We start from the raw sequence: 26,359 nt of genomic DNA, 5'->3' as shown, positions 1-26,359 counted from the left end.
CAGTTCCAGTCTTACTTGTGTGGCAACTCCCTGAAAATACCTGTGGGCAGACTCAGTGGGGGCTGCGGCCTGCTGCAGCACAAACACTGATTTGGGAAGGGAAAACCAAGGTCAAACTGCTCCAAGCCCGGCCTCCCTGCCCCTGCCTGTAGCCCCTGCTGTTGTGGGCAGAAGCCCAGCTGCAGAACAGCTGGGGCCCCCACAGCGGAGGCAGGCAGAGCCTGGGGCTGAGCATTGAGGGAGCAACCACAGTGGCACTGAGCTGTTTCACTTTATTTGTTCCTATTCAGCTCCACGACCATATCATGGTCTGGACAGGCAGGGCAGATGCCACTGTCATGTGTTCCATGGGGCTGGTGTCACCTTGGCCAGTCCCTCCAGGGTGCTGCAGTGACAGCCTGGGCATGGGGGCAGCTTGGCTATGCCCCCCTGACCATCCTGTTGTATCTCTCTGTCTCGTACTCGCCCTGGTTGGCTTCCATCATCGCTTGGCGGATTTTGAGCTGCTGAAGGCGGTTTTTGTCCACTTGCCGTTTGGTCAGGAGGAAGAGGATGATGCCGGAAGGCAACCCAATGGCCCTGCAGGACAGCAGCAGTCAAGGAGATGGAGAGAGTGGGTGGGGAAGCAAGGGTGCTGTGCCACGCTGGGGCTGCATGTGCAGTGCCCTGTTCAGCGCTGCAGACCCCCAGGACCCCTGTTCCACCCAGGCCCCACAGAGCAGCGCAGCCCCAGTGCTGACCTCTCCCACCAGCTGAGCCACTCACCAGGCCACCCCCACCGGCTTCATCGGGTTCTTGCCCTTCTTGCGCGTAGGGATGTACTCCACCCCCTCGGGGAGCCCCCCGCTGCCAGGCTCCTGGCTGGCCTGTTGTCCCGCTGGCCGGGGGCAGCTCTGCCCAAAGAGCCGTGTGCCCCGGGCGTCCGCCCGCCCCCAGGCCTTGGCCGGACACGCTGAACGTCTTGCTGCCACCAGCAGTCCTGCGGGGAGAGAAGCATTAGGGAGGGGGCAGCCATGGGGTAGAGTGTGGGGGGCCCAGCCCGGGCTGCCTGGAGCTTTTATCCCTGCCCTTGTCCCGGCCCTCTTCCCGGCCATTATCCCTGCCCTTGTCCCGGACCTCTTCCCTGCCATTATCCCTGCCCTTGTCCCGGCCCTCTTCCCGGCCATTATCCCTGCCCTTTTCGCTGCCCATCCCCATTCCCATCCATTCGCCATGGCCCTGCCCTTCCGCCAGGGGGCGCTCAAAGGCGGGGGCCTGCGCCGGGGGCGTGACCAACTGGGGCGTGGCCAAGCGCAGCGGGGCGTGGCCCTACGCCCTCTCCTCGGCGGGGCGGGGCGGGGCTGCGTCCGTCTCGGGGCGCTTGTGCCGAAAGCTGCGGAGCAGTGCCGTAAGGGAGGTGTCGGAACGGTCCCGGTCCCCCCGCCCCGGGGTTGCCCCCTGCTCCTGCCCACCCGCTCGCCCGCCCGCCGTTACCCCGCAATCCGCCTCGCGCCGCCGCCATGGTGCCGGTGTGCACCAGCGGCTCCGCTGCATGCCGGGAGCTGCAGTTTCGCCACTCGGGCACTGTCGGCGGGCGGCGCCGCAAGGTTCGTGCAAAAGAAACTACATCTCCCAGAGTGCGCTGCGCAGGGCGGGGCCGGCCGCGCTGCTGGCGGAAAGGGCGGGATCCGCGCGCGGCCTCGGGCCGTGGTTGGCTGGGGCGGGCGAGGATCGGCCGGGGCGGAGCGCGCGGCGGAAGCGGCGGAAGCGGCGGCGGCGGGGTGGGTCGGCATGGAGCCCGGGGAGGGCCCGGGGGCCCTGGACCTGCACGGCGACGAGGAGATCATCGAGGTGGTGGAGCTGGGCCCGCCCGGGCCGGGTGAGACGGGGCGCCCTGCGCCACGCACCGGGCAGGGCCTGCGGGCGTCCGGCCTCCCGCCGGGGCTCCGGGAGCGCTGCGGCCCCACCCTAGTGCCAGGCCCGGCCGGTGCATCCCCCCGGCCCGCGGCCTCTCCCCCTGTCGCGTCCCGCTCCTCTACGGTTTCCCTGCTCTGGGACTCGCGGCCGCGGCGGCATCGCGCATCCCCCGCTGCCCCGTCCCGCAGCCACCCCCGGTGTCCCGCCGAGCCGGGCACGCCGCCAGCCGCGCCCTGACCTTCGCCCTCTGCAGATGACCTGGCCGAAGAGATGGAGGACGTAGACTTTGAGGACGAAGGGGCAGAAGAGCCCGATGCCGAGGCTTGGGAGTCGGAGGATGACGAGGGGGTGGAGGAGGGCATGGAGGCACAGGACGACAGCGAGGTCACGTTTTCACTCCACTCGGGTGAGTGCTGGGCACGGGCAGAAGCAGCTGGGACCCCCCTCGGGACCTGGTCTCTTCTTGGCTTTCCCCAGAGTCCAGGGGTGCAGAGTGCCTTGCTAGGCTGCTGTCTCCCAGCCTTCTGGGACAACCATCAGGACTCAGAGCTGCCCTGGGCTTGTTTCTACCTTGTGCTCTGGCAGAAGAGCCCTTTGGTTCTCCCATCATGGCAGCTGGCCATAAGCTTAGCAGAAAGCTTGTGCTGCTCCTCTCCCATGTGAAGAATTGGTTCCCACTGGGCTGGGTTTGAGAGTTCAGCTTGCTGACAACCCACCCAGACCCTGTGCTGCGGGGGGTTTGGATCCCCTGGGAGCGTCAGGTGAGGTGGGATCAGCACCATAGCCATGTAGCCTCTTTTTGCTCTTTTATGAAGATTCTGTCTTCTGTGTGAGCCTTGACCCCAAGACCAACACGCTGGCAGTGACAGGTGGAGAGGATGACAAGGCCTTCGTGTGGCGCGTGAGTGATGGGGAGCTCCTGTTTGAGTGCTCAGGTGAGGTGCAGTGAACAGCTGTGTCCCCTCTCAGCAGTGTCTGTCTGCACACATTTTCCTCCAGCTGATGCTGTGCTCCTGGCCATCTTCCATAGCTTGGCCTGAGCAGTCTCTGTCCCCTGATGTTTGCAGGACACAAGGACTCGGTCACCTGTGCTGGCTTCAGTCACGACTCTGTGTTCGTGGCCACAGGTGACATGTCTGGGCTTATCAAAGTGTGGCGGGTGGATGCCAAGGAGGAAGTGTGGTCCTTTGAAGTGGGGGACTTGGAGGTGAGTGGTGCTGTGGGGAGCTCCCCAGCCAGCACATGGGGTGGCAGCACTTCGGTGACACTGCCTGTCCCTCTCTCTGCCCAGTGGATGGAGTGGCACCCTCAAGCCCATGTACTTCTGGCTGGTACAGCTGATGGCAACACCTGGATGTGGAAGATCCCCAGTGGGGACTGCAAGACCTTTCAGGGTCCAGCATGCCCAGCCACATGTGGCAGGATCCTGCCTGATGGTGAGGCACGAGGCCTCTCTGGAGTGTGAAATGTCACCAGCTCTGTGTGGGCCATCTGCCCTCCTGCTTCTCCCAGTCTGTGCTGAATGGGAGGCAGGGGGATGGGGGGGCCTGTCTCTATCGGCTATCTCTGTCTCACCCAGGGAAGCGAGCTGTGGTGGGGTATGAGGACGGGACCATGCGCATCTGGGACCTAAAGCAGGGTACCTCGCTGCATGTCCTGAAAGGTAGGGAAGAAGGAAGATGTTTATCACCTGGGCTACTCTCTAGTGGGCAAACAGCTCCTTCTAGTGGGCTCTGATCTCTGCCTGGGTGGAGAGGAGGCATCCTGTGTGGGCAGGAGGGAGCCTGGCACGGGGTTTCCCTGTCACAGCGGTGGCCGTTGCTTGCCGGGGTGCTGGCAGAGCCAAGCAGGGTGGAGGCTGCAGGATGGTGTTTCAAGGCTCACTGGGTCTCTGTGGGGAGGGCACATAAAGCTCATACCTGCTGCTCACCCCTCAGGCCAGGATGGCCATCAGGACCCCTTGACGTGTGTGGCCAGCAACCAGGATGGCAGTTTGATCATGACAGGCTCTGTGGACTGTCACGCCAAGCTGATCAACTCTGCCACGGGCAAGGTGCGTCTGTGTGGGCGGGGCAGAGCCAGGAGCGCTGGGGACCCCCCAAGTCCCCTGTCCTGGGCCGGGGGCAGAGCCAGGAGCGCTGGGATCCCCTCGGACGCAGGGTCGGTGTGCGGCCATCGGCAGCCGGCAGGCGGCGCCCTCGCGCTGCGGGTGGAGCGCGGCATGGGTGGTCCCGCCCGGCTCCTGGAAGGAAGTTCCCTCTTGTTTGCTCCCAGGAGTTGGGGGTTTGGGGCCGCGCCTTGTTCTAATGAGGGCGCAGACTCGGTACCGAGTACGAACGGGACCTTTGCGCAGCCGGGTCTCCTTCCCTCGGGGTATAGTCACCTTCCCTCTACCCAGGTGGTGTGCGTGTTCAAGATGGAGAGCGTGACCCCCAAGGCACCCATCAGTGAGGGCGAGGAGGCAGAGTCCAACTCAGTGGAGTCGCTGGGCTTCTGTAATGTGTGAGTGTTGGGACAGCCCCTCTTTAGTGCTACATCTTACAGGGCTTGTCATACACATGCATTTGCATCCCTTGTGCTCAATCTGCTGTATTTCTCCTGCCTCCATCCTCCCCAGCTGGGTGTGGTGATGCCAGATCCCTTTGGTAGGAAGCCAAGGGACACCAGCTGCTCAGTCCTCCCTGCAAGTGTTGGGGTTCTGGGCTAGCTTGATGGACCAGTGCTTGGCTGGGATACTCTCCAGACAGCTGTTTTCCTGCCAGGACATTGTCATCTTCACAAACCATGGGCTGATTGCTGACTTGCCGTACTGTTGGGTTTCCCAAGCGGGGTGTTTGATGGCTCCAATGTATTGATGAGGTTGATCCTCACCTTCTCAATATATTGTAGCCTTCAGTATAGGGTTTGCCTTTTACCCGGAGCCTTTCTGTGTTTCCATCCCTGCTTCCCCATGTCCCATGTAATGCCTCTTCCCCTGTCTGTAGGATGCCACTGGCTGCTGTGGGCTATCTTGATGGCACACTGGCTATTTACGACCTCTCCACACAGAGCCTGAGGCATAAGTGCCAACACGAGGTACTGCCCTCCCCCCCTCACCCAGGCCTGGGAGGTGGGTTTGGGCCTCTTGGAGATCTCCCTTGGAGCCCAAGGGCCAGTTCCCAATTTGTACTTCTCCCTTAGCCTTGGGCTTCCCCAGAGGGCAGCCGCAGTCTCTGCAAAGCGGATGTGCTTGGCCCTGGGGTCTGGCTGTTCTGGGGGAATGGCAGACACCATGAGGGGGTGGGGGTACATGAGGGGAGCTAAGACTTGCTGGAGATCCCCACTGTGGTCTCCCCCTGCTGCAGTCAGGGATCGTGCAGCTGCTGTGGGAGGAGAGCTCGGCCGTGGTGTACACCTGCAGCCTGGACGGGGCTGTGCGGCTCTGGGACGCCCGCTCGGGGAAGATGATCAGCGAGTACCGAGGGCACTCTGCTGAAATCCTCGACTTCGCCGTCAACAAGTGAGCAGGCACCCCCTAGACCCCTTCCCTGCTGGGTGGAGGGAGCAGTGATAGCAGGGGCCTTCAGCCTAGGAGCTCACATCACAAGCTGCCTCTTCTTTGAGTGCCCTTGTGGTCTGGTCCCAAGGTGGGAGACAAACCTAGGTCCATGCTGAGACTTGAGGGTCTCAAGGGGGAGTGCACTTCGGAGTTGGGCTGGGGGTGATGGTCAGGGATACTGGAAGCCCCCAGCCCCACCTCTGAGCCCTGTTTCCTTGCAGGGATGCCTCCATTGTGGTGACCACCTCTGGCGACCACCAAGCCAAAGTGTTCTGTGTCCAGCGGCCCGATCGCTAGAACTGTATCAAGGGACAGCGTCCCCGCGCTGCCCTGCACCCCGTGTACAGAGGGACGAGGGACATGGTTTCACCACCCTTCTCCAGTGCGTGCTTTGTAATTTTTCCAGCCTGCCCTGCTTTGCCCTCACCATCTAGGGGCCAAGCCAGGGGTTTTGTATGAAGATGTCTTTAATTATATAAATTATTTCACTTAACTGGATGCCATCTACTCTGCTTGTTGGGGGGAAGAGGATCTGGGGAGCTAAGCTCCCTCCTCAGGGATCTATCTCCCTGGCATCCAACCATGGCCTGAGGATCAGTGGCAGAGACTCCCATCCTAGCTCTCCCTGCTAGGGGGAATGAAGAGGTCAGGATAGGACGGTGCAGATTGCTAGCGGAAGGAAGGAGAATCCTGCTCTGTACAGTCCAGGAGTTCCCTAACAGAACACGCTATTCCCAGATCTGGGTACTGCACCCCAAAGTTTGCTAGAAGGCATATGTTCCACAATACAGGAATTATTTTCCTTGGGGCTGTGACTAAACACCCCTTCCAAGGAAAGGTCACATGTATTGACAAGCCAAAACTTCACAGCCCTTTAAGATAGAAAGATCTTCTTTATTAATGAACCCCAACAGTATTTCTTCAGATACAGGAGTTTTGAACTCAAATACTCAGAGGAAAACAAGTTAATATTGCATTATTCTCATAAGAAATACTGCAACTTCCGGTAACATATTGCAAAGCGAAACAGCTTGAAAAGAAAAAAAAATTAAAAAAGAAAAGAAATTAAGTCAATCAAACTGGAATTAAAGTTTTGTTTCTTGGAACGATCGAGTCCTCGCAAGCACAGCTCGTTTCTGCAGATTACTCCCCCAACTGTCGTACAAACAGACCCCGATTGCTTGAATTCCTTATGAGCCCACAGAGGTGCAACATTAAAAGCTACGATTATCGGGTAGCAAGTGCCCCAACCTTCGTCCTCCGGCAGCCTCGGTGACTTGGCGTTAACGGGTTGTGAACGTCTTCCCCCTGAAAGGATGGAGAGAGGGGTCAGCACAGCCCCAGGGGCCTGTGGGGCTTGTGCTGGGGCATACGTAGCACAGCTCTCTAAGCCAGGTGGGCATTGGTGGGTTGGAGCTCACAGGGTCTGTGGCTGCAGAACCAAGTCACAGGGCTGTGGGAAGGAGAGGCTAACTTTTGCAGAGGGGACAACCCTCCTGCCCCAAAGCAGCATGCAAAGGGGACATGACAGGACAAGCAGAGAAAAAACCACACCAAGGGGCTCTGGGATAAGCAGAAGGAAAGGGACCTGAGTGAAACATAATTCACACAACTGCTCTCCTCCGTCCACTTCACTGTGGGCTGCTTGTGCACAAGAGGGAGCCAGCCAGCATAGTGGCCTGGCCCCAGCCATGAGCTGGCCAAGGGCAGCCACTGACCTAGGAGCTGCAGACACACTAGGCAGCAAGACCTGGTCCAGTGCCCACAAACCCCAAGGAAGGAAGGAAGGACCTGGCTCCTCTCCCTTCCGTGAGCTGGAACTACTGCCAGAGATAGACAAGGCAGCTCTAATATAACAGGAACAAAGCCCCCAGGAATGCCACCAAGGGTTTGGTGGGGGGAAATGGAAACACCAGGGCTTGCAAGTCAATGTATGAGCCTTTTGTGAAGGACCTGCCAGCACAGGGTTCTGCTTCAGACCCAGCTCCTCACAGGACATCTGAGACAGTAAGCTGTGGGTCACCCCCTGCCTGCCCTGGACTGCAGTATGCCAAACTGAGCGAGACTGAGCTCGTGGCTGGCAGAGAAGCCCAGAGAGCCATGCCCTGCGTTGCTACTCACGTGATTGTTTTCATTTCTTTCTTCTCTGCGTCTGGACGGGCACGGTTGAGCACCTTGAGGAAATCTGACGTTTTTGCCCTCATACGCGTGTGAATATAGGCCTGTGTTTCATTAGGACAAAACGGGGACATAGGTGAGATTTCAGGACACATCAAAGCCAGGTCACTCTGAACAATTACCCTAATTTCTGTTCTCAGAAGGGAAACAAACCAGATCCAAAAGGGAAAAATCCTACTTCACTGCTAGAATGGAAAGGGAAGTCTTGTGTCCAAGAGCAGGGAGAAGGCAACGATGCATCACTTGCCACCCCTGCATGACTGGGGAGGGCAGTGGCAGACCCTAATGAGTTCTCAAGGGGTACCTCTGTTCCTGCTTCTCCCTTTCAGCACCCAGATGGGCTGAAGCCACCCTGTGTTCCCTGTGACCCTCATACCTTCGAGCACTTGATGTGATAGTGCAGGTAGTCCCGGAATGTGTGGATCAGGTTTATGGTGTTGTCTCTGGCTGCAGCATTGGTGTGACGGGGGAACAGCACTGAAAGAAGAGGCCAACACAGACTATTAGTACCTCCTGAGGCTGCCAAGGCCTTTAGGATCAGTGCTGGAGACTTCAGGGTATGCTGCACTGAATCCCTGCCTTGCTCTCTATAAAGAACCCTTCACACTTGACATGTACCAAGATTATGCAGCACTTGTGATTTTAAATACAAGGCTTAAGAGCACTTTTCCACATTTCCCACAGCACCCTGTGCACTCTGCAGGACACAGGCATGGCCATGTGTCCAGAAACAATGGCACTGCAGGAAACCACATGATGCTCTATCAGTGCTTGGGAGATGCAATTGGAGGAGCAAGCTGGGAGGCAGACCAGGGCACCCAGGCTGCTCAACCGATTTCAAGATCCAGTCTGCCCTGGGGTCTTGAAATTGGTTGTGGATCTTTGCCTGGCAGCTTGCCAGCCCTGTAACATAGACTCAGATACAAGCAGATTGCTTGCTCTTTCCATAAGCTGGTGCTCTGTTAGGTGTCTGAGATCCTAGAGCTAAAAGAACATTTTGTTTGGCTGACGATCTCACCTGAGACTGTCAGATCAGATAACTGGGAAATTTAGTGTCAACAACAAAAGTACATGCCATCCTAGACCTCTTCTTTCCATAGCTGACAGCTGCCCAGGCCTCAAGACACCATTTCCAGCACAGGAGAAGGGCAATGCTATCTTCACCTTTCTCTGCAATGTCTGCTCCATCTCTGAGCTCCAAACTGCAGAAATGCTGACCTGAGACACCCTAATAACAAACCAAACCATCCTGAAGAGACCTATCCCTTTCAACAGGGCAGGGTTTAGACTCCTTGACACTGCTACCCAGGGTGAAGTCATGGCTCTGCTGGCCAGCACCTCTGGCAGGGGAAAGTGGCTCATCAGTGTTTGGCCCAGAGCAAAGAGGCAGAACTGGAGAAGCAGAACGCAGTGCTCTGCTACTGCTCTCTGCCTGTCTCTGCTGATCAAGCACTGCAGAGCTCCCTGCAGCTGGATTACCTACAAGTACAGTTGCATGAAAACTTTCACAAGAAACCTCCAGTTTCCAAAATATCACAGCAAAGCCACTCTTCCCTTTGCTTCCAAATACTGAACTTATTTTGTAGGCGCACACTAAAGTCACTGTCCACTTCCACATCTTCTTGCCCACAGCAGAGCTGAGGTGACCTGATACAGAAAAGGGACACTCCAAAGGGGGCACACAAGACAGAATGCAACCCCAGAGTCCTTGCAGCCCTGAACTGCCCACTTCAACACTCAGGGAAGGTGAATTCCTTTCTGTTTTTCATGCAGCAACAAGAACCCTCTCTCCTCCCCAAGCACCCGCAAGCCTCAGAGCTGCCTGCTTACCAAAAGTGATGTAGCCAATATTATCGCCAACAGCTGCGTCCGTGTCTTTCAGCTCCAAGGGTGGCTCCCTGTGGCTGAAGAGCACCTGTGGGGCTGTGTGACTGGCCCGGCGACCCTCCTTGAACTCCTGAACAAGACAAAGTGAAGGTGATTCCCACTGCAACCCTGCAGCAACGTGCTAGGAAAGCAAATGGGGTTTCCTCACTCCCAAAGGACAATGAGCAGAAGGTGGCCCACCCTTCCCTGAATTGATTAAGTTCATCAGGCCAAACACCCTGAAAGTAACTCTTATTCCCAGCAAAACCAGCCCCAAATGCATGGCTGTCCTGGGTTTATACATGACCATAGCGCAGTCCCTCAGCTGGGGTGGCTTTCAGTGTGTCACACCCCTGCCATGGGTGTTTTGTGGAAGGGACACCTCAATGTGAGAAAGCACACAAGACAGCACAGCTCCTGCTGGAACTTCAGTGCTTCCAGTGAAAGTGCACAGTGCCCACCACCGCCAAGGAACCGAAATTCTCAGGAAGGGCTGCAAGGTCTCCATCACACCTAGTGTAAAGGTTCTGCCATTTGAGAAACCATCTCCCACCAGGCATCTGTCTAGGCATCAAGATGTATCTGGGGGCTTGAAGCTTGTATGTGGTCTGCTCCTCTTAATGCTTCCCTACACCTTGAAACAATACCTTCAGGCAGGGACATCCCTTCCCCCACCTCTGACAGCAGCACAACCCCCACCTCACAGGAAATGTACTGGCTCTGCATTTCAGGAACTGTAAGGACCATCTCTGTGTGGGCTGGGAATGTCCAGAGAACATTCTCCTGCCCCGAGGCAGGGCAGTCTTCCCTCTGCCTCACTGACCTCCATCCCAACCTACACATTATCAGCTACCCTTGGTCTCTCCTCTGAGCAGTTTCCCCTGGGAAAGGCAGGGGCATCCATGTCCCTTTTAGAGTAGATCACTGGGGTTTCCTTAATGAAATGCTTAGCTTGCACTCCTGCCTGCTTATGCCAGAGGGTGAAATGGTTCAAATGGCCTCACTGGTTAGTTAATGGTCACATTTTCTCCATGAGAACCCAGATGAGCAGACACCATGCCCAGCTGTGTTATGCAAGAGCAATAGCTGCAGGGAAAGAGCCAGTGTGACTCAGAGTGGAAATTCCTGTGGCTGGGCAGAGGCAGGGTTTGCTCTTATAAAAACCAAGAATTTGGGACATGGAGACTCCAGGACAGCTGCTGCCTTGAAGCACTGCCATCTTCCCAGGAACCTCACTAACCCCATTTTGTTAGCATCATGCCTCCCTTCCCATTTTAAAAACTGAATTCCAGACTGAGGGATATGCTTGGTGGGGGAAAACCTCAAAGCCAGAGCAGATGTCCTGTCTGGAGCAAATGAACACAGCGAACAGAGCTGTGCAGACTTTGATTGCAACAGACCATCTTCTGATGACACCCAACACAGGTACACTGGTCTCCAGCAAACTGGGCCAGTAACTTGCTGTCCATGAGCCTGTCACAGCATGGCCTGGCACCCTTAAACAGGTGGGTTAAAGTTGCCTGGAACACCCTGTAGGCCCTGCTCCATGGCCATGCCCAAACAGGAGGCTGGCTCCCCAGGAGCTTAAGCAGATGAGCGAGGTGGGCCAGTGGCACAGAAGAACACAGGTACGAGCATGTATTGAGCCTCCCCAGCTGCACACAGATGTCTCATTTTCTCCAAGCTGCATACAGTTGTTCACAGACATGCTTACTACAAGTCTCTGAATACTTCCCAGCTAAACAGCAGTTGGAAAAGGCAGCTGAGTCCAGACTCAGGTGAGTCCAGTCCATAACTTGGCAATGACTGGTTCGAGCCCACAAATTCAGTATATTCATAGCTCTAAAAAGTTGAAATTCAAGAGCTGTCAGACTGAGCTGCTGAGTGTTCCTGCAGCACTTGAGCATTAGCAGGATAAAACTTCAAGGTGAAGACCATTCTCAGCTCCTCCTCAGGCATGGCATGACATTATCTCACCCCTCCTCTCCCTTTACAGCCTCAACATGCTCAGGTCTTCAGCTGGCTGAAGATCCCTGCACCATAGCTATCCACATTACTGGGCCTCAATGTGGGGACTGAAGTATTCATTGTGGTGTTTCTCATCTGTAACACATAATACACTCGATTGTCCAAATGAGCAAGACTATTGATGATACAGATGCCAATGCAAGAGCCAGAAAAATACACTGTCTGTGCCTATTAGCATGTTCTTCCATCCCAGTGCAGCATGGAGCAAAGCATTTTCTTGTGTTAAACCGCCTTTGTGCTCACTTCAGCAGCTAATTTTGCAATGGTGCTTCAAGCAAGCAGGCATCTGAATTGAGGACCAGACCCTTTCCCCGTAACTCAGTTTCCATACCTGCATAAACACCTTTCCGATCACCACATCATCGTCGTCCTTAAATACCGTGCTGAACACAACCGTGACACGGTCCTTCTTTGCCTCAACATACCTGCAGGTGGCAGAGAGAGAACCCACCTGTGAACCAGAGCTAAGTTCAACTGGACAAGGAAGCAACTGCGTGACAAGGTCAAGTATATACAACAGCAATTCACAGGCCTGGCTGCTGTAAATTTCCCCTCCCCTGAGACAGTATTTACAGGGAGCACAACAGTTCAGTTGGGAGTGGCCAGTTCCTCTCCTGCATGCAGCCACAAGTGATGCCACTAACAGACTCTTGTGTAACATCCCAGCAGCCCGAGGCATAAGCCTTACCCTCACGGGATACTTGTGGCACCCTAGAACAGGCCCATATTACCCGGCCAAAGCACAGGACAGGAGGATTTCCTGACTTTCCACTAAAAGCTACAGCTGTGCACAGGAGCAGACTACTGACCACTGTCCAACCCCCATGCTGTTTGGTTTGAACACTTACATTGTCTCATCATCCCTGTAGTGGATGACTGCTCTTTTTTCTCCTTCTTTGCCCTCTTCCTGGAATTTGAAATACTTCTCAAAGACTGAAGCAAAGCAGTTGCGCTTCAACATGCCGGCTTGGTGCACAATGGCATCCTTGTCTGCAGGAAGGTTCTCCAGGTCGTAGAGCAAAGAGACATTGTAACCTGGGAAGGGACAGCCGCTAGCTTTAAAAATCTACAGAGGGCCTTAATGAAAGCAGAGATTTTTTTTTTTAAGAGACACCTACAGTCCCTCTCTTGCCTTAAATCCTCCCAAAAGCCCCAGGGGTGAGTTATTCCCACTCCAAGCACTTGCCAAAAGCCATGCCTGAACTCGACGTGTGGCCATGGCAACGTTCCCGGGGCTCCTTCCCAAGCTCCCAGACACACGTGCTGGCTGAACTGCTCCCAAGTTTTTGCAGTGAGTAGGAAGAGATGTTGTCACAGGTAACCATGGTTTTTCTGTGTCTTACAAAGCATCTTTGAGAAGAACAAAGACCCCAACCGTGAGGAACAGAGCCTTCCTGGAGGAGGACTGCATAAAGAATTACAGCTTGTGCTGCAAGCTACTTCATCCCTGACGTGTCTGAGCCACCTTTTAAATTGGCAATTTCAAATTGCAATTCATTGTATAGAGAGCCTCAGACGTCAAGCTCTTCAAGTGCAGCCTTCATATGAGCATTTCTCAGGTGACTTAAGTAACTTTGGAATTACATTCACACACACAGAGAGACAGAGACAGAGAGAGAGAGAGAGAATGTTATTGCAGGGTTACCTGATTCAGGATTTACCAAGTAGCTTCCATAGACTTTCTTCAATACCTAGAAAAGAAATTAAACATTGAGCACACAAGCTATCAAGACTTGTTTCCTCCTGCACAGCCTAGGCCATATTTGGTCTTCTTTTAGAAGTATCAAATTACAGCACCTGCCTCCCCTAGTCTAAGAGAACTTAGACAAATATTAAGTCATCAGCTTCTAGTACTATTGGCTGTTCCTGCTCTAGGGAGGGCTCCCTGAACTCCACTTGACAGGGGACATACTACAGGAGAGGACTCAAAACTGGAACTTTTTCAAGTTCTTGCTAGTCGGGTTTGTGTGGGGAAGAAGCCTTATAGCTCATACCTTCAAAGGAGAACAATCAGCAGAGCCTGACACAACAGCCCTGAGGGCTACCACTTTTCCTTCCATTCAAAGGCAGATGCAAAGTGTGCCTGGTCCCTCTCCTCACAGGACAGTAAGTTCAGAGCACACCATGGCCTGGTGATCACACACTGTCTCAGCCTACTGCACGAACAGATGGGGACTGAGAGGAGACTGCCACGCAGGCTTGGATGCCTCCCAGAAGCAGAACCGCCTACAGCACAGCAAAAACCTTTCTTCAAACGTAATTACTGCTGAATTTTACATCAATGGCAATTTCCAACTGAGCCATAGCTCTGTGTCAGTGAGGGGGCTGGGAACAGGCAGTATTTCACAGAGAAGAACACAACAGTGTTGGGGCAGAATTGGCCCTCCTGGGATGACACCCACTACCACGTAGAAAGGATACAGAGACTCTCTGCATGCCAAAACCTCCTTGCAGAGAGCCTGCCTGCAGCAGTGCAGGAAGATGCCCTGCCTTAGCAGGAAGCCCACTCTGCATTCCTCACAGTGGGGTTTCACCAAACACAGAGCAGAAACAAGAAACACTGTCTGCAGGGAAGTACAGAAAGCAACATTATGACAACTGGAGACTGAAAAATGTAATTTCTATTTAGTCAGTACTTCCAAGCCAGTCCTGCACAGATCCCATTTTCCTCTAAAAGTTTATAGAAAGTTGCCTTTCACCACTACAATGGCTGCTGGTGCACAGTGAGTCAGCCACTCACCCACCACAGGAGTTCTCCTGGGATCGATCACACACTGTACTGATCCTCACTATACATGCTGGGAAGGCTGCACCATTTGGGCTGCTTGACACTCCTCATGCCAGCAGCCGTACCTTCAGTAGCAGGCAGTGCTGCACCTAGAAAGCTCTGCATTCAGGAACCAGGACACTCAGTAATATCTCTTCTGACTTAGGTGGGTCTTACAGCAATTGGCAGGAATTCACTTTGGGTTCAAATCACCCATTTCTCACTAGACTCACAATAAACTGATGGAGCAGTTTCCTTGTTTTCTTCCAAGGACAGACACCCAGAGGCAAAAGCCTGCTGAAAAGCCCTGGGTGAACCCCATTCGCTACCATGTGGAGATTTGAAAACTGACTCAGGAACTGAGTCACACTTCCTGCCTTGCCATCCAACCACAGCTCAAAGAGGCTCCTTTTTTCTACCATAAATGGCCCTCCGCAGCCACAGGGCCCAGTCAACAGGAACTGAGCCTGGGACTTCACACAGCAGCAGTGAAAAGGGAACCAGTCTGAAAACCAAGGTCTGCACACACAACAGGAGCCCAACACTTGCTCTCAAGTGTGGTTAGGAGTCAGAAGAGGAGCACTACAGCTCTGTCTTGGCACCTTCCTTCACTTGTGGGCTCAACACATCAGTCAGGGAAATTATTTCTACATGGTCAGGCTTCACTTTGAACTTGCGAAATTAGCAGTGCCTTCTGCCTTTCGGGCTGCAGGGTCATACAGGATGACTACTTTTTCACCAGAGAGCGTGAACACACTTGGCCTTGTCTTTCAGCAAAGTGGGACTCCTGGTTGGCACAGGGTTGCTCCTTTGACTAGTGTGAGATGGGAGCATAGATGCTTCTCTAAGGGTCAGATGTTAGATACATCATAAAGGCACTGCCATCAACACACTATTTGTAGGCAGGAGGCCTGGACATGCTTACTCACCTCATCAGCACCGTGTTCCTGGAGTTCCTTGTAGAATTTCAGAGAAATACTGACCATCACTTTTGTCTTGTCTCCATTGGGGTTTGAAATATGGTAAAGGACTCCATCAAAGTCTAAGAAGCAAGCAAGAGAAATGTGAGGGAACAGGAACCAGCTCCTATTTCTGAGGAAGGTTTTCCCTACAAGTTCTAGTAACTGCATAAAGTGACACTGCTCCTCTTGCTCCAGCCCTCACACACACAGCAAGAGGGAAACCTGCAATTAAGGAAAATGGTAATGTCATGTAGGGAGACCTACTATCATTCACAGGGCTGAAACAATTCTGACACCTGTCCATCACAGAAAGCTTTAGTCTAGTGTAATTTAGCATCCCTGGCAAATCCACTTGTGCTCAATGCACAAGGATACAAACACGCAGAGACGGGAGCCTTCTGGATGGCCAGCACAGAAAGTGACTGACATGCCCACCAGGCCAGAGCTGCAGCCTGGAGGAGAAAACCTCTCTGCCAGCAAAGGCAGCGCAGCCACTGCCTGCTGCGAGAGCTTCCACTTCACTGCAGAATGGGCAGGGAGGGCAGGAGGAAGGGAAAGGCAACCCTCCAGCTACCTAGCAAGCTCCACGTCCCCACAGAGTTTTGCAGCTTACCCAGAATCCTGATAACAGAAGCAAAAAATCAGTTGCTGAATGATTACTAGAAATTCCTTGGCATTCCTCTTCCTGAAGAGCAAACTTGAGGTGATGAATCCATTTTGCCTGTCACCCTAAGTCAGCTTCCTAACAACCCAAACGAGATGGTGCTAAAGACCTCATAATAAGTAGCACCAAGGGCAGGACTAGAGAACAGATGAGGTAAAAGACAAGAGCTATGCAGCAGGCACACACCAAAGCGCTACCACCAGTGAACTCAATGCTCTAGGGAAATCCCAGGGAAGGCAGACAGACAGAGAAACAGTGGGGCAGTCAACTCTGGGGATACTGCAGGGTCTCCACATTGCCCCTGCCCAGTGGTGTGGCAAACTGTTCAAGCCAGCCTTTGGTTCAGTAAAGTCAAGAGAGCTGTGGAGCTTACCTGCAAATGTTACTTCTACTGCCTCTGGTTTATTCCTAAAAAGCAAAGAAAACAAAGGAGGTAAATGAGAACTCTAACAGCAGCCTCCAAGCTGTGAAGGAAAGAGGATTAATTTCCAACATCTTATTTTTCCACAGGCAGGCCTTCCTCAAAACCCTTTTATCTCCTGCTGTCTGACTAGTAGTAACCTCTGACCTTAGACCTATTCCCTTTCTTATAAGCACCAGTTTTAACCCAGATGACATAAAATAGACATAAAATAGCTGGCACAGACTTTGAAGCTGGCACACATTATTTCTAGTTTATTAATAGATCTTGACATCACATATTTCCAGTTAGAAATGCCTAAGAAAGCTACCCCTTACTAAGAAGTTTGTTTTCACAAGCACACACTCTGTACAGAATGGCCATGACACAGAGGATATTTTGTAAGGTTCAGCAATACCAGTTCATGGAAGGAGCTGAGTAATCCTTCCTGACACAGTGCCCCCTTTGCCATCAATACCAGTTCTGCAAATGCATTGATATAACTTGCAGAGAAGACCCCTTTTCCAAGTTAGGAAAGTGTTAGTAGTGTCAGGAGCAGGTCAAAGAAGGAAACTTCCCACACATTCGTTTCATCCTGCCCCCCTTCCAAAACACCCCAACATTTTGCCAATAGCCTCTGCAGAAAAACTGTAGCTCTGCACGTGCTCTAACACTGTCCTGAGTGGTCTCTGGGACCCCCATCAGCAACAAAACCCTTTGCAAGCCAGAGGCACATCACATCTCATACTGTGACTATGAAGATTAAACTGCTTCTTAACAAACCCTATTTTAACATTTGTTCATGATCTGTGAAAGAGTAGGACTCCATGAAAGACGTAACTGCATTGGAAGGTCATTTCATTGGGATTGGCACTACATAACTGCTTTCACAGCTCCAAGGGACTGGTATTAATAGGTCATTCTCCAACAGGGAATTGATGCAAAGGTATCTCCACTGCTGAGAGCAGGCATGGAAAATGAGAACAGGATAAAAATGCCAGTCTGCTACCGCTGTTTCACACTGTATCTCCATTTATTTTTCAAAAGTAGATGATATTCGAATACAGGCTAATAATGCTGCTGCTAACAGAAATCTAGTCTCTAACAGTTCATTCCCACCTGTCTCAACCAACATACTGACATAACTTCCCAGAGTAAAGTCAGTGGTCTCAGCTATGCTGCTGCTGCCCAGAGACCAGCTTCAACCATTTTGCCAAAACTTGCTCTTCCACACTTATGTGCTGCTGGGTACTGGTTGTACTCCATGTGGTACATACACTGAGGAAGGTGGGGTGAAGTGATGACTCAATATCTATTTTCCCTGACAATATTCTGTAACAATTTAAATGATTTTATCTCAGCAGCAAGCATTGTTTTTTCCATCAGCTTTTCGGCAGCCAGCCTCATTCCTGGAAGGCAGAAATTACCACAATGTGATAAAACTCAAGCTGGGCAATACAGGGAGACCAAGACACTGCACTGCACTGATCCCAGACACTCACCAGGTCAACATTTTACTCTAGCAGAAAGGGAGGAATTAACCCCCAGATGGAGAACCTAAGTGAAAATGAGGAGGCATTCCTGCTTCTTGAAAGTGATCAGCTGTGAAAGGCAACAGCCCCTTTTTTGTCTGAAGGCTGGGGAGCCTCTGTCTTTAGTGCCACCTTGCTGAGGATAAAAACTACACACTTGAAAGAAGCGGAGCTAGTGCACCCAAAGCAGGTCCTTTCATTTAAAATTCGTGCCAGCTACCTGTGACCTCTCTTGCTTTCATCTCCCCTCCCCAGCTGGGCCTGAGACAGGCTCAGCAGGCATCCCTGGCTGCATATTTAGCTTGGGCTCTTGGAAAGGGGAGCAGTTCTACCAACATGTCCAAGCCACTTCTGCTCACTGAGGACGGCTCAGAGCAGAGATGAAAGAAAATCCCAGAGATCCCATTCGGTCAGTTGATGCAGACGTATTCCTCTTTTAGAGCACCACACTCAGACGTGGGAATCAGCTTGGATGGCAGTATAAATTTTTATAAAAAAAGAAATCTATGTAGGAAGCTTTAAAGATAGCACAGCCAGGCACATGAGAGCTAGGAATATTAAACAGGATGCATTCTTAAACCTCTGTTCCATCTTCTCAGAATTACACCATTCAAACACCATTCCCCACACACACAGAGCTGACATCTCCCAGAGCCCCCGCTCCCAGCAGAGCCTTCCAAACACAGCACCTCCCTCTGACAAATGCAAGGAAGTGCCTGACACGGGAGTGGTTTTGCTGAGGAAGGATGACTCCCCATCTGGTTGTCCTGTACCCAGGGGATGGCAGGAAGATCACTCATCACATCATTGAAGAAGCCGAGCAAGACCATGTACAGGAGCCAGTTGATGGCTCTGCACAGAGCCTTTGTTCTGCACACAAAAGCTCACTGCTAACACAGCTGGGTTTGAGCCTGTTATTGTGCAAACGTCATTTCTTAGAGAAGTTATTTTAACGCTGATTTCCCAAGTGGCTCAGTTCCGGTACTTGGGGATGGTGAGGAGGGGGAGTATTTAAGGGAAAAGAAGGTAACTGGGCAGAACTTTGGGTGCTGAATATTCAACCACTTCCCAGCACAGCCTCAGTGAAGCAAGAGCTCACGTGAGCTGCATACAGAGCTCCTTGCAGCCACGCTGGCCCTGTCTACAACACAGTGGTTTTCTGCCTCACCAGGCACACACTTAAGTAACCCAGGCCTGGCCTGGCCCAGGGGAGGACAGGGAAGAGCACTGGAAGTGTGGCTGGGAGCAAAGTGAGCCCCTGAATCTTTCCCAGTCCATAAGCTTTACAATCACAGTGTTTAAGTGCTTCTATTTATTTCTCTGGCTCACCTCATCAAAACTACCCTGGCTACTCAAAATTTTTCTCCAACAGAAAAACCACTCCTTTTGCTACCTGGATTGTTCCCACCTCAAGAAGTCCCCAGGCAGAAGAGAGAGGAGCTCTCACCTCCAGCATTCCGTAGTTTCTGGATTAGCAACAATGCTGCAGGTGACACACACATGTTCACTTCCCCCTGACCTTCCAGCAACCCCATCTTCTACCACCGGAAATAGCTCTATGGAGGCACAACGCGTCCTCTCCATGTTCTGTCCCTCCTGCTCTCGTGCCAGCCACAGCTCAGTGGAGAGGATTCACAGCAGGCCTGGGATGGGGCCTGCACCACTGAGGGTGGGTACCAGGTACTGTCAGGTTACTGGCATGATCCCAAAGAGCTTTGTCTGGTCTAGCGTGCTCTGGTGTCCCTTGCCTCCATGAAGAGGCTCTCCACACCCATAGCAAGAATTGGCAGTTTAGCAGCTTGGTGCTGAATGACTCTAAATCACAGCCATCTCTAAGTCCCAGCTGGACTGAAAATACCAACTGGGAAGCCAGGAGGTCTTTTGGGATTCACTTCTATCCCTGATCCAAATCTCTGAAAACAGACTAAGCCTAGCTATATTCAGAGGATTTCAGACAGGACACCCCATCCACTCCGGGGACAGAGAGCTGCTGTGAGCCCTTCAAGCTCCTCACCTTCAATGCTACCTGAACCACAGCATCCCTCAGTGACCTTCCCTGCTTGCTACCCTCTGCCCTGAATGGACAATAAAACCAGCTCATACCAGGAATAGCTGAGATGGCTTCTCTCTGCACTGAAAACTGAATCCAGACCAGACCTTTCTGCAAACCCCTGCCTGAACTCCAATGCTAAAATGGCAGCTGTTCCCAGCAGCAGTCTGTTTTGTGATAACAGTTATCAGGTCGGAAGTCAAACCCACACCAAATCCCATCTGCCCTCTGCTTGTAACAATAAAAAACCCTGACAGGTTTTACGTCTTCTTGCCTGTGTTCCTTTTATTCATCTCCAAATGGCTCCTACGCCCTGTCTATGTAATACAGGGCCAGCTCCAAATCAGATTTTTCACCCCGGCAGAACATCCGTGAAGAGCCACAGGTGCCCATGGAGAGAACCAGTGAGCACTTAAGAGCAATAGCAAATCTTTTTTCTGACAGCACTTCCTCACTTGATTCGGAGAACTTCCCTTTTCATTCTCAGGCCACAAAGGCTCTTAGCTATATGATACAACAAATTTAAGAACCTGGCTGACAACCACACTGAAGCATCTCCCACACCACAATTAAGGCCTCTACCAAATAATGGAGAATGGCAATTATTCCAAAAGCTGCAGGCATGCAGATACTCTAACCTCTTGTCCCATAGGAGAGGGGGGGAAAAAGGGGTATTTCAAAGCTTAAAGCTCTGAGCAATACTCTTAAGCCTTGAGATCACCAGAGTCAACACATAATTTGGATAAAGTGAGCCAAATTCAGTGACAGACTGCAGGCTCTTGCTACAGAAAGGTCACCTCAATAAAAAAAATTATGAGCAATGACTAAAATTCTCTGAACAGTTCCTCCACTTCTGGGCCCTGCTCGGCTAACAACAGCCTCTCTGCGTAAGCTGCAGGAGCATATGCAATCAAGGAGCTCCCATAGCTCTGGCAGCACACCCACCATGAACACGAGCAGGAGTGCTCTGTCAGTGGGTGGTGCTGAGCTGTGTACAGCACCCTACATATGCCAATTCTCCCCTCCTGGTTAGGTGACCCCTCCATGCCCAAGCTTTTCCCTTGCTGTGTGCCCTATAGCCTGGAGGAGTGGGCTGCTAGGAAAGCAATGGGATTCACAGCGGAAAAAGCCCAGACAGTCCTGCAGCATGCTTGCACTGGCAGATTCCCTTCCAGCCAGATCCTTGTCCTCAGCTGTCTTCCATCCCCAGCTGTAGGCAGCTAGCCTGTGGTTCCCCACCAGAGAGATCCACAGTTTTGCCAAGTCTCTGGATAAGAGCCTTATTTTGCACACACTTTTACTGTGTTTCTTTAGTAGAGTGATGGACACCTACTTTTCTCTGCTGTCAAGCATTGGTGGCTGCAGTGAGAACCACTTTCTGAAGATAAAACAGAGCATGCTCCTCTTAGGAACCCAAGATGAAAACTGAGGCTGGAGTGATGACAGAACCACCTGTGAAAGCCTAACACTTTTCAGATCTGGCTTTTCTTCCCTCCTGCTCTCTGTGCTGTTGCACAAGAGCAGAGCACTATCTACTTCCAGATAGAGGTAGTTCACAATCCACTGTTAATGCTAAGTCATCTTCCCTGGTGTCCAAAGCAGGATGTGCTGTGACAACCCAGGAGCTGTGCTCCAACACCTACAGCACTCTCAGTTAACATGGACAGCCAGGGTGTACCACGAGCACTGTCTGTACCAGCCAAACACAAACCTGGTCTTTCTGCCAGCAGCATTTCTCGAGCACTCTGCAGTCAGGCAGACTGAGTTTCAGCAGGTGAGGCTGTGCCTGGAGAGATGTGCAGCTCTAGGCTGGGCTTGTGAGGACACTAAGCCAGCACCTGCCACCGCTGCTGAAGAAGGAAGATCTGATCCCTGCTCCAAAGCTGCACCATGGTGATCAGCCATGACACAATGAATGGGATGAGGAAACTCATCTAAGCTAAAAATACCAAGTTTTGCCTGTTTTATTTTAACCTAGGTCACTTCCCCAATCCTGTTTCCCTTGAAGCCACAAAAATGTCTGTGTCAGCAAGAATGAGGGGGTGGCAGAGGAACAATCTGGTTTTGGTGGGGTCTCTGAGCCCTGAAGCACTGGAGTCACACATAACCACTCCTGAAGAGAGTTCCTCAGTACTGCCTGGCAGGATTCAAAGCTCCTCTACCCTCCCAGCCCATCAACAGCCTCCAGACACTCCTGTCTCCCCATGATGAACTCACTGCAAGTCACACCATGAACACAAAGTTCTCACTGCCTGGTTTCAGCCAGGGTTCAGCTTCTGTGTCTGAAAGGCTCAGCTCTGCGGCACACAATCATCCAGTGACTGCAGGTGGGAAATACCATAAAGCAGGTGGGTGCAGCCCCAGCCCAGCTCCTACCAGCTCACAGGAACCACTGTGCATCAGGGAAGTCCAAGCTTCAGTCGATTTCCTATGCAGCTAATTGTCAGGGAGCCCTGCAGAGCTGTACCTACTAATGGCTGTAAAGAAACCATCATTTAAATCTGAGATTCTCTTCCCTCCACCCCCAACCTAGAAAAAGGCATGCTGTACCCCAGCTATGCAAATTTGTGTTCTTTGGCACAGTGTGTAAATAATAAGTAACAGTCTGAGACAGATGATTAATTGACTAAAGATTTTGGGTAAGCTATGTATGACTGGAAAACCAAACCCTAAGACCAAAGCCCTGTGCCACACTTTCCCTGGGGTTAGTTAAATTAGTGCAGGATGGCAAATTTGCTAGTGTCAAACAGAATGAGTATTCATCAGACACAGAAGACAATCATCAAAATGTTTTACACTTAAAGTGTTTGTGGGGTTTTTTTAATGTCTGTGCGTTAGCAAAGGAAAGCAATTATGAGAAACAGGATTTTCCAACTGGTGGAGTTCATCTCCTCACATGACACTTCTATCAGAAATGGGAAAACTCACCTGGGACACCAGCTTCCAGGCAACATCTCATGTACAAATGAATTGGTGAAAAGCTTATGGAAGCTTCCTCTTGACATGAAAAAAGGTCATGAGCCAACCTCATTTCAATAAACTTATTTCCAGATACTGACCAGATATTCCCACATTGCAGCAGCAAATTCCTAACTCAAGTTATTTCAACAGATTCCAGTAGCTTTAGGTTTTTATTTTAAAATGTGGTTGGTTTAAGAGAATAGATTTAAACAGAGAAATTACTAGACCTAAGTAAGGAAAAAAAAATCAGATGCATTGAAGTCCATCATCTGTTACCACCTTGATCTAAATCATATTTCAACAGTAGCTTGAAAGTTCCAAGTTCCAAGGAGGTGAGATTTCATAGGGACTGCCCACAAAACCAAATTAAATTTGAAATTACCCTATTTACAGGTGGATGCTGCTGAGCCCCAAGGACCTTGTCCAGGGAGTACTCTTAGAGGTGGGTTAGGCCCTGTCTCAAGTGCTGATCTCTGTCTGCAGTCCTGCTGAGGTACCTTTCACACTGGGAACTCTAGGGACAGCTGATGGACCTCCACGCAGAGCAGATTTTGACATATATGACAATAATGGCAGTTAATGAATTCAGTCTTCTACATGTGACCTAGTTCTAGATGACAAGGTGAAATGTGGAGTGTCTCCCACCTGATAGCCCAGGAAAGCTCTGCAGGAACCTGCCAAACTATGGCTGCACTGCAGTAGAGGGGAGCGACACAGCCCATGTCACAGGACAAGTCTCTGGCATAGGATTTGGAAATGAACCCTGCCCTGCCCCACTTCCAGGCTGGTGCTGAAGCCACCAGCCACACCTGGCTCTGATACAACCACTATTGACAAATCCCTGCATCACATCTGCTGCACTTCTGGGTCAGAACAACTAATGTAAACCCAACTGTGCCCCAGTGTCCAGACTCACTCCTCCCAGTCACCAAATTCTTCAAGGCATGACTTTGCCCTGACTGTCCTGTATTCAGCCCCAAGATATACCTTGGAAAACCATCACCAAAATAGCAAAATACAGGAAATCCCTTCCTGCCTACAGGCTGAGCCCCACAGGAATAACCCGAGAGCTGTGGCCATAAGAAAAAGAAATATCACTTAAATATATGTTTTGTAACATCCATTCCTTAGAAGACTTGAAACCAGGAGAAACCTCTCTGCACTTGCCTGCATGGGGGACCCCAGAACAAGCACAGAAGAAAATTCAGAAGTAAATGTCTTCCACACCTTCAGCAACACACTCAAGGCACAAAACCTATCTAGAAACACCATCTAAAGAACAGAACATGCCACAGATGACTAAAAGGCAGAAGCAGAGCACCATCAGCCACCCTACAAATTGATCCAGGAACAATCACTATGTCAGGCACACGTGCCAACACACAAGTGAGGCGGCTTTACCATACAGCAAAATGAAAACCTCAGGGGCCTGCAGGCTGCTGCAGGGCAAGCAAGCACAGCTCTGCTCACAGAGTTTTGGGGTGCATCTAAAGCTGGAAACTGCCCCTCCACATCCAATCAACACAGGGACACATGCACGTTCTTCCCTCTCCATCAGGAAGAGTGCCTTGGCACAGACAAGCTGTTCTGACACTCACTGTGAAGCTCTGCACATGCCACATTTTCTAATGGGAGCTGCTGCAATACCACAGTGGTCACCTGGGAGCTCTCTCTGCCCAGTGCTGTGCCTGTACTCTGGGAAAGCTTGTTGCATTAAATGATCAGGGCTCAAGACAAATCAAAATCTGGGAGAAGCTCAGCTGTCCTCCAAGGCAGAGCAGCCTGCATAATTATTTTATGGAAAAAAAACCCTCCAAAACAAAACACGTATCTGAGCAACAAATCAACTGAGAGTGGGGGGAAAGCAGAGTAAGCGGCCTCTGACAATGTTCTGCATGCAAAAGGTAGAAGAGTTTCAAAAATCACTGGAGAAAAAAGGTAACACAGAAAAAGGCACCTGCCTGGGGGATCCTTTCCTGGAGCAGCCGGAGCCCTGCCTTGTGAGGCGCCAGGGCAGGCTCCACCCCAGAGATAACACCACTGCTTTGCCTCTCAAGGCTTAGTGTCTGTACAAAGGTGTCTCAGTCAGCAGGCAGAGCATCGAGCCCACAGGCCACTCGGTTGCAGATAAGGACATTCATACTTAAGGGGCTTCCTTCCAAGCTAAGCTGTGTCCTCGCAAGCATCTTTACAGCCCTGGTGCAATACTCATTAAAAAAACCCACTGGCTCCCCAGGGACTGAACTGTCCCAGCCAAAGATGTGGGTGTGAACTAGACCCCCAGTCTGCTCCCACCAGGCTGGCAACAGCGGCTGTGGCTAACCCGTGTGCCTGTATCCTTTCTGCTCGAGAAAGCAAAGAGAGAGCAAGCTGGAATTTGCTCTTCACCCCAAAGCAAAAGGCTGAGGCCATGACTCCATACTCAGGCTTCCTGTTCCCTGCCTCCCCCTACACATTCTGTACCAGCGCTGGCACCACGCTGATGAAGCCCACTTTACCCAAAGCAAACACCATGCAAATCCACCTTCCTCCCTTCCCAACTTCCTCCTTGTCCAGGCCCTGTCCTCCAATCCACCCCAGCACGGCAATCTCCGGTACCATTCCCAGATCCGTCCTGCTCCCCCGGGGCTCTCCATTGCTCTGGCACTAACGACCCCATCCAGCCGCACTCTCCCCTCCGACATGCCTTGTCCCGCTCTGCTCCTTCATTCGCCAGGCTTTCCCTCTGCCCAAGCTCTGCCCATCCCCGCCGCCCGTAGCTCAGTTCTCGCACCCTGACCACCTCGCTCCCAGCCCGGCATCCTGCAGGCCCCCACCCCGTGCCCGCTCTGCCCTCCTCGTTCCCGGGCCGCCACCCGGTAGCACAGCACCAGCTGGCTCAGCGCCGCTCCCCGCCACTCTCCGGCCCCACATCCTGCCTTGTCACCATGCCCCGGTTCCCACCTTCCGCCCCTCTCAGCCCCATCCTCCCTCGGCACCACCCGCCAGGCTCTACTCTGTGCCCGGGCGCCTGGTACGGCCCGGGCCCCGCCAGCCACCGCCCCCTCGCCCCTCCCTAGGTCCACGGAACCGTCCCGCCCCGCCCCGGCTCCCCTGTTCATACCCGGCGGCCGCGCCCTCGAACTTGAGCGTGAGGGTCTCCTCGATGATGCGGTTGTTAACCTCGAGCAGGATCATGTCGGTGCCGGGAGCGGCTCTGAGGGAGCCGAGCCCGCTGCGCGCACCGGGGACCCGCCCGAGCCTGCGCCGCCGCTTCCGCTCTCGCGCCCGCGCGTCACTTCCGGCTCGGCGTCGGCGCCACCGCCCCGCCTTCGCCACGCCCACCGCATGATGACGTCACAAGGAGCTCCGCCCCGCGGCGGCGGGGAACGGGGGGGAGGGAGGGGGTGTCCCCAGAATGCGGTGGGACACGGGGGTGTCGTCTAAATGCGATGGGACACGGGGGTGTCCCCTGAATGCGGTGGGACACGGGGGGTCCCCTAAATGCGGTGCGACACAGGTGCAGGGGTGCTCTGGG

At 52.5% G+C, this 26,359-nt stretch overlaps 2 protein-coding genes across 2 annotated transcripts; one reads left to right on the top strand and one right to left on the bottom strand.

The window, feature by feature from the left end:
- The first annotated feature begins 1,749 nt into the window (after positions 1–1,749).
- AAMP (angio associated migratory cell protein) lies at positions 1,750–5,795 on the top strand. The gene is made up of 11 exons (XM_084209399.1): positions 1,750–1,858; positions 2,150–2,302; positions 2,712–2,831; positions 2,964–3,103; positions 3,188–3,332; positions 3,476–3,559; positions 3,834–3,949; positions 4,295–4,398; positions 4,881–4,971; positions 5,241–5,395; positions 5,656–5,795. Exons 1-11 carry the CDS (start codon positions 1,771–1,773, stop codon positions 5,729–5,731), a joined length of 1,272 nt encoding a protein of 423 aa, XP_084065525.1. The 5' UTR covers positions 1,750–1,770; the 3' UTR covers positions 5,732–5,795.
- A 33-nt stretch (positions 5,796–5,828) lies between these two features.
- ARPC2 (actin related protein 2/3 complex subunit 2) lies at positions 5,829–26,103 on the bottom strand. The gene is made up of 10 exons (XM_084209400.1): positions 25,946–26,103; positions 16,273–16,307; positions 15,203–15,315; positions 13,152–13,197; positions 12,355–12,541; positions 11,838–11,931; positions 9,443–9,569; positions 7,989–8,089; positions 7,556–7,656; positions 5,829–6,742 (listed from the first exon to the last, which is right to left on the bottom strand). Exons 1-10 carry the CDS (start codon positions 26,017–26,019, stop codon positions 6,718–6,720), a joined length of 903 nt encoding a protein of 300 aa, XP_084065526.1. The 5' UTR covers positions 26,020–26,103; the 3' UTR covers positions 5,829–6,717.
- Positions 26,104–26,359: the final 256 nt, after the last annotated feature.

Source organism: Fringilla coelebs, assembly GCF_963513975.1.
Source record: "Fringilla coelebs genome assembly, chromosome: 7".
In the NCBI taxonomy this organism is placed as follows: domain Eukaryota; kingdom Metazoa; phylum Chordata; class Aves; order Passeriformes; family Fringillidae; genus Fringilla; species Fringilla coelebs.
Note: the sequence above shows the minus strand (reverse complement) of the source record. Positions and strands in the feature narration are given on the sequence as shown.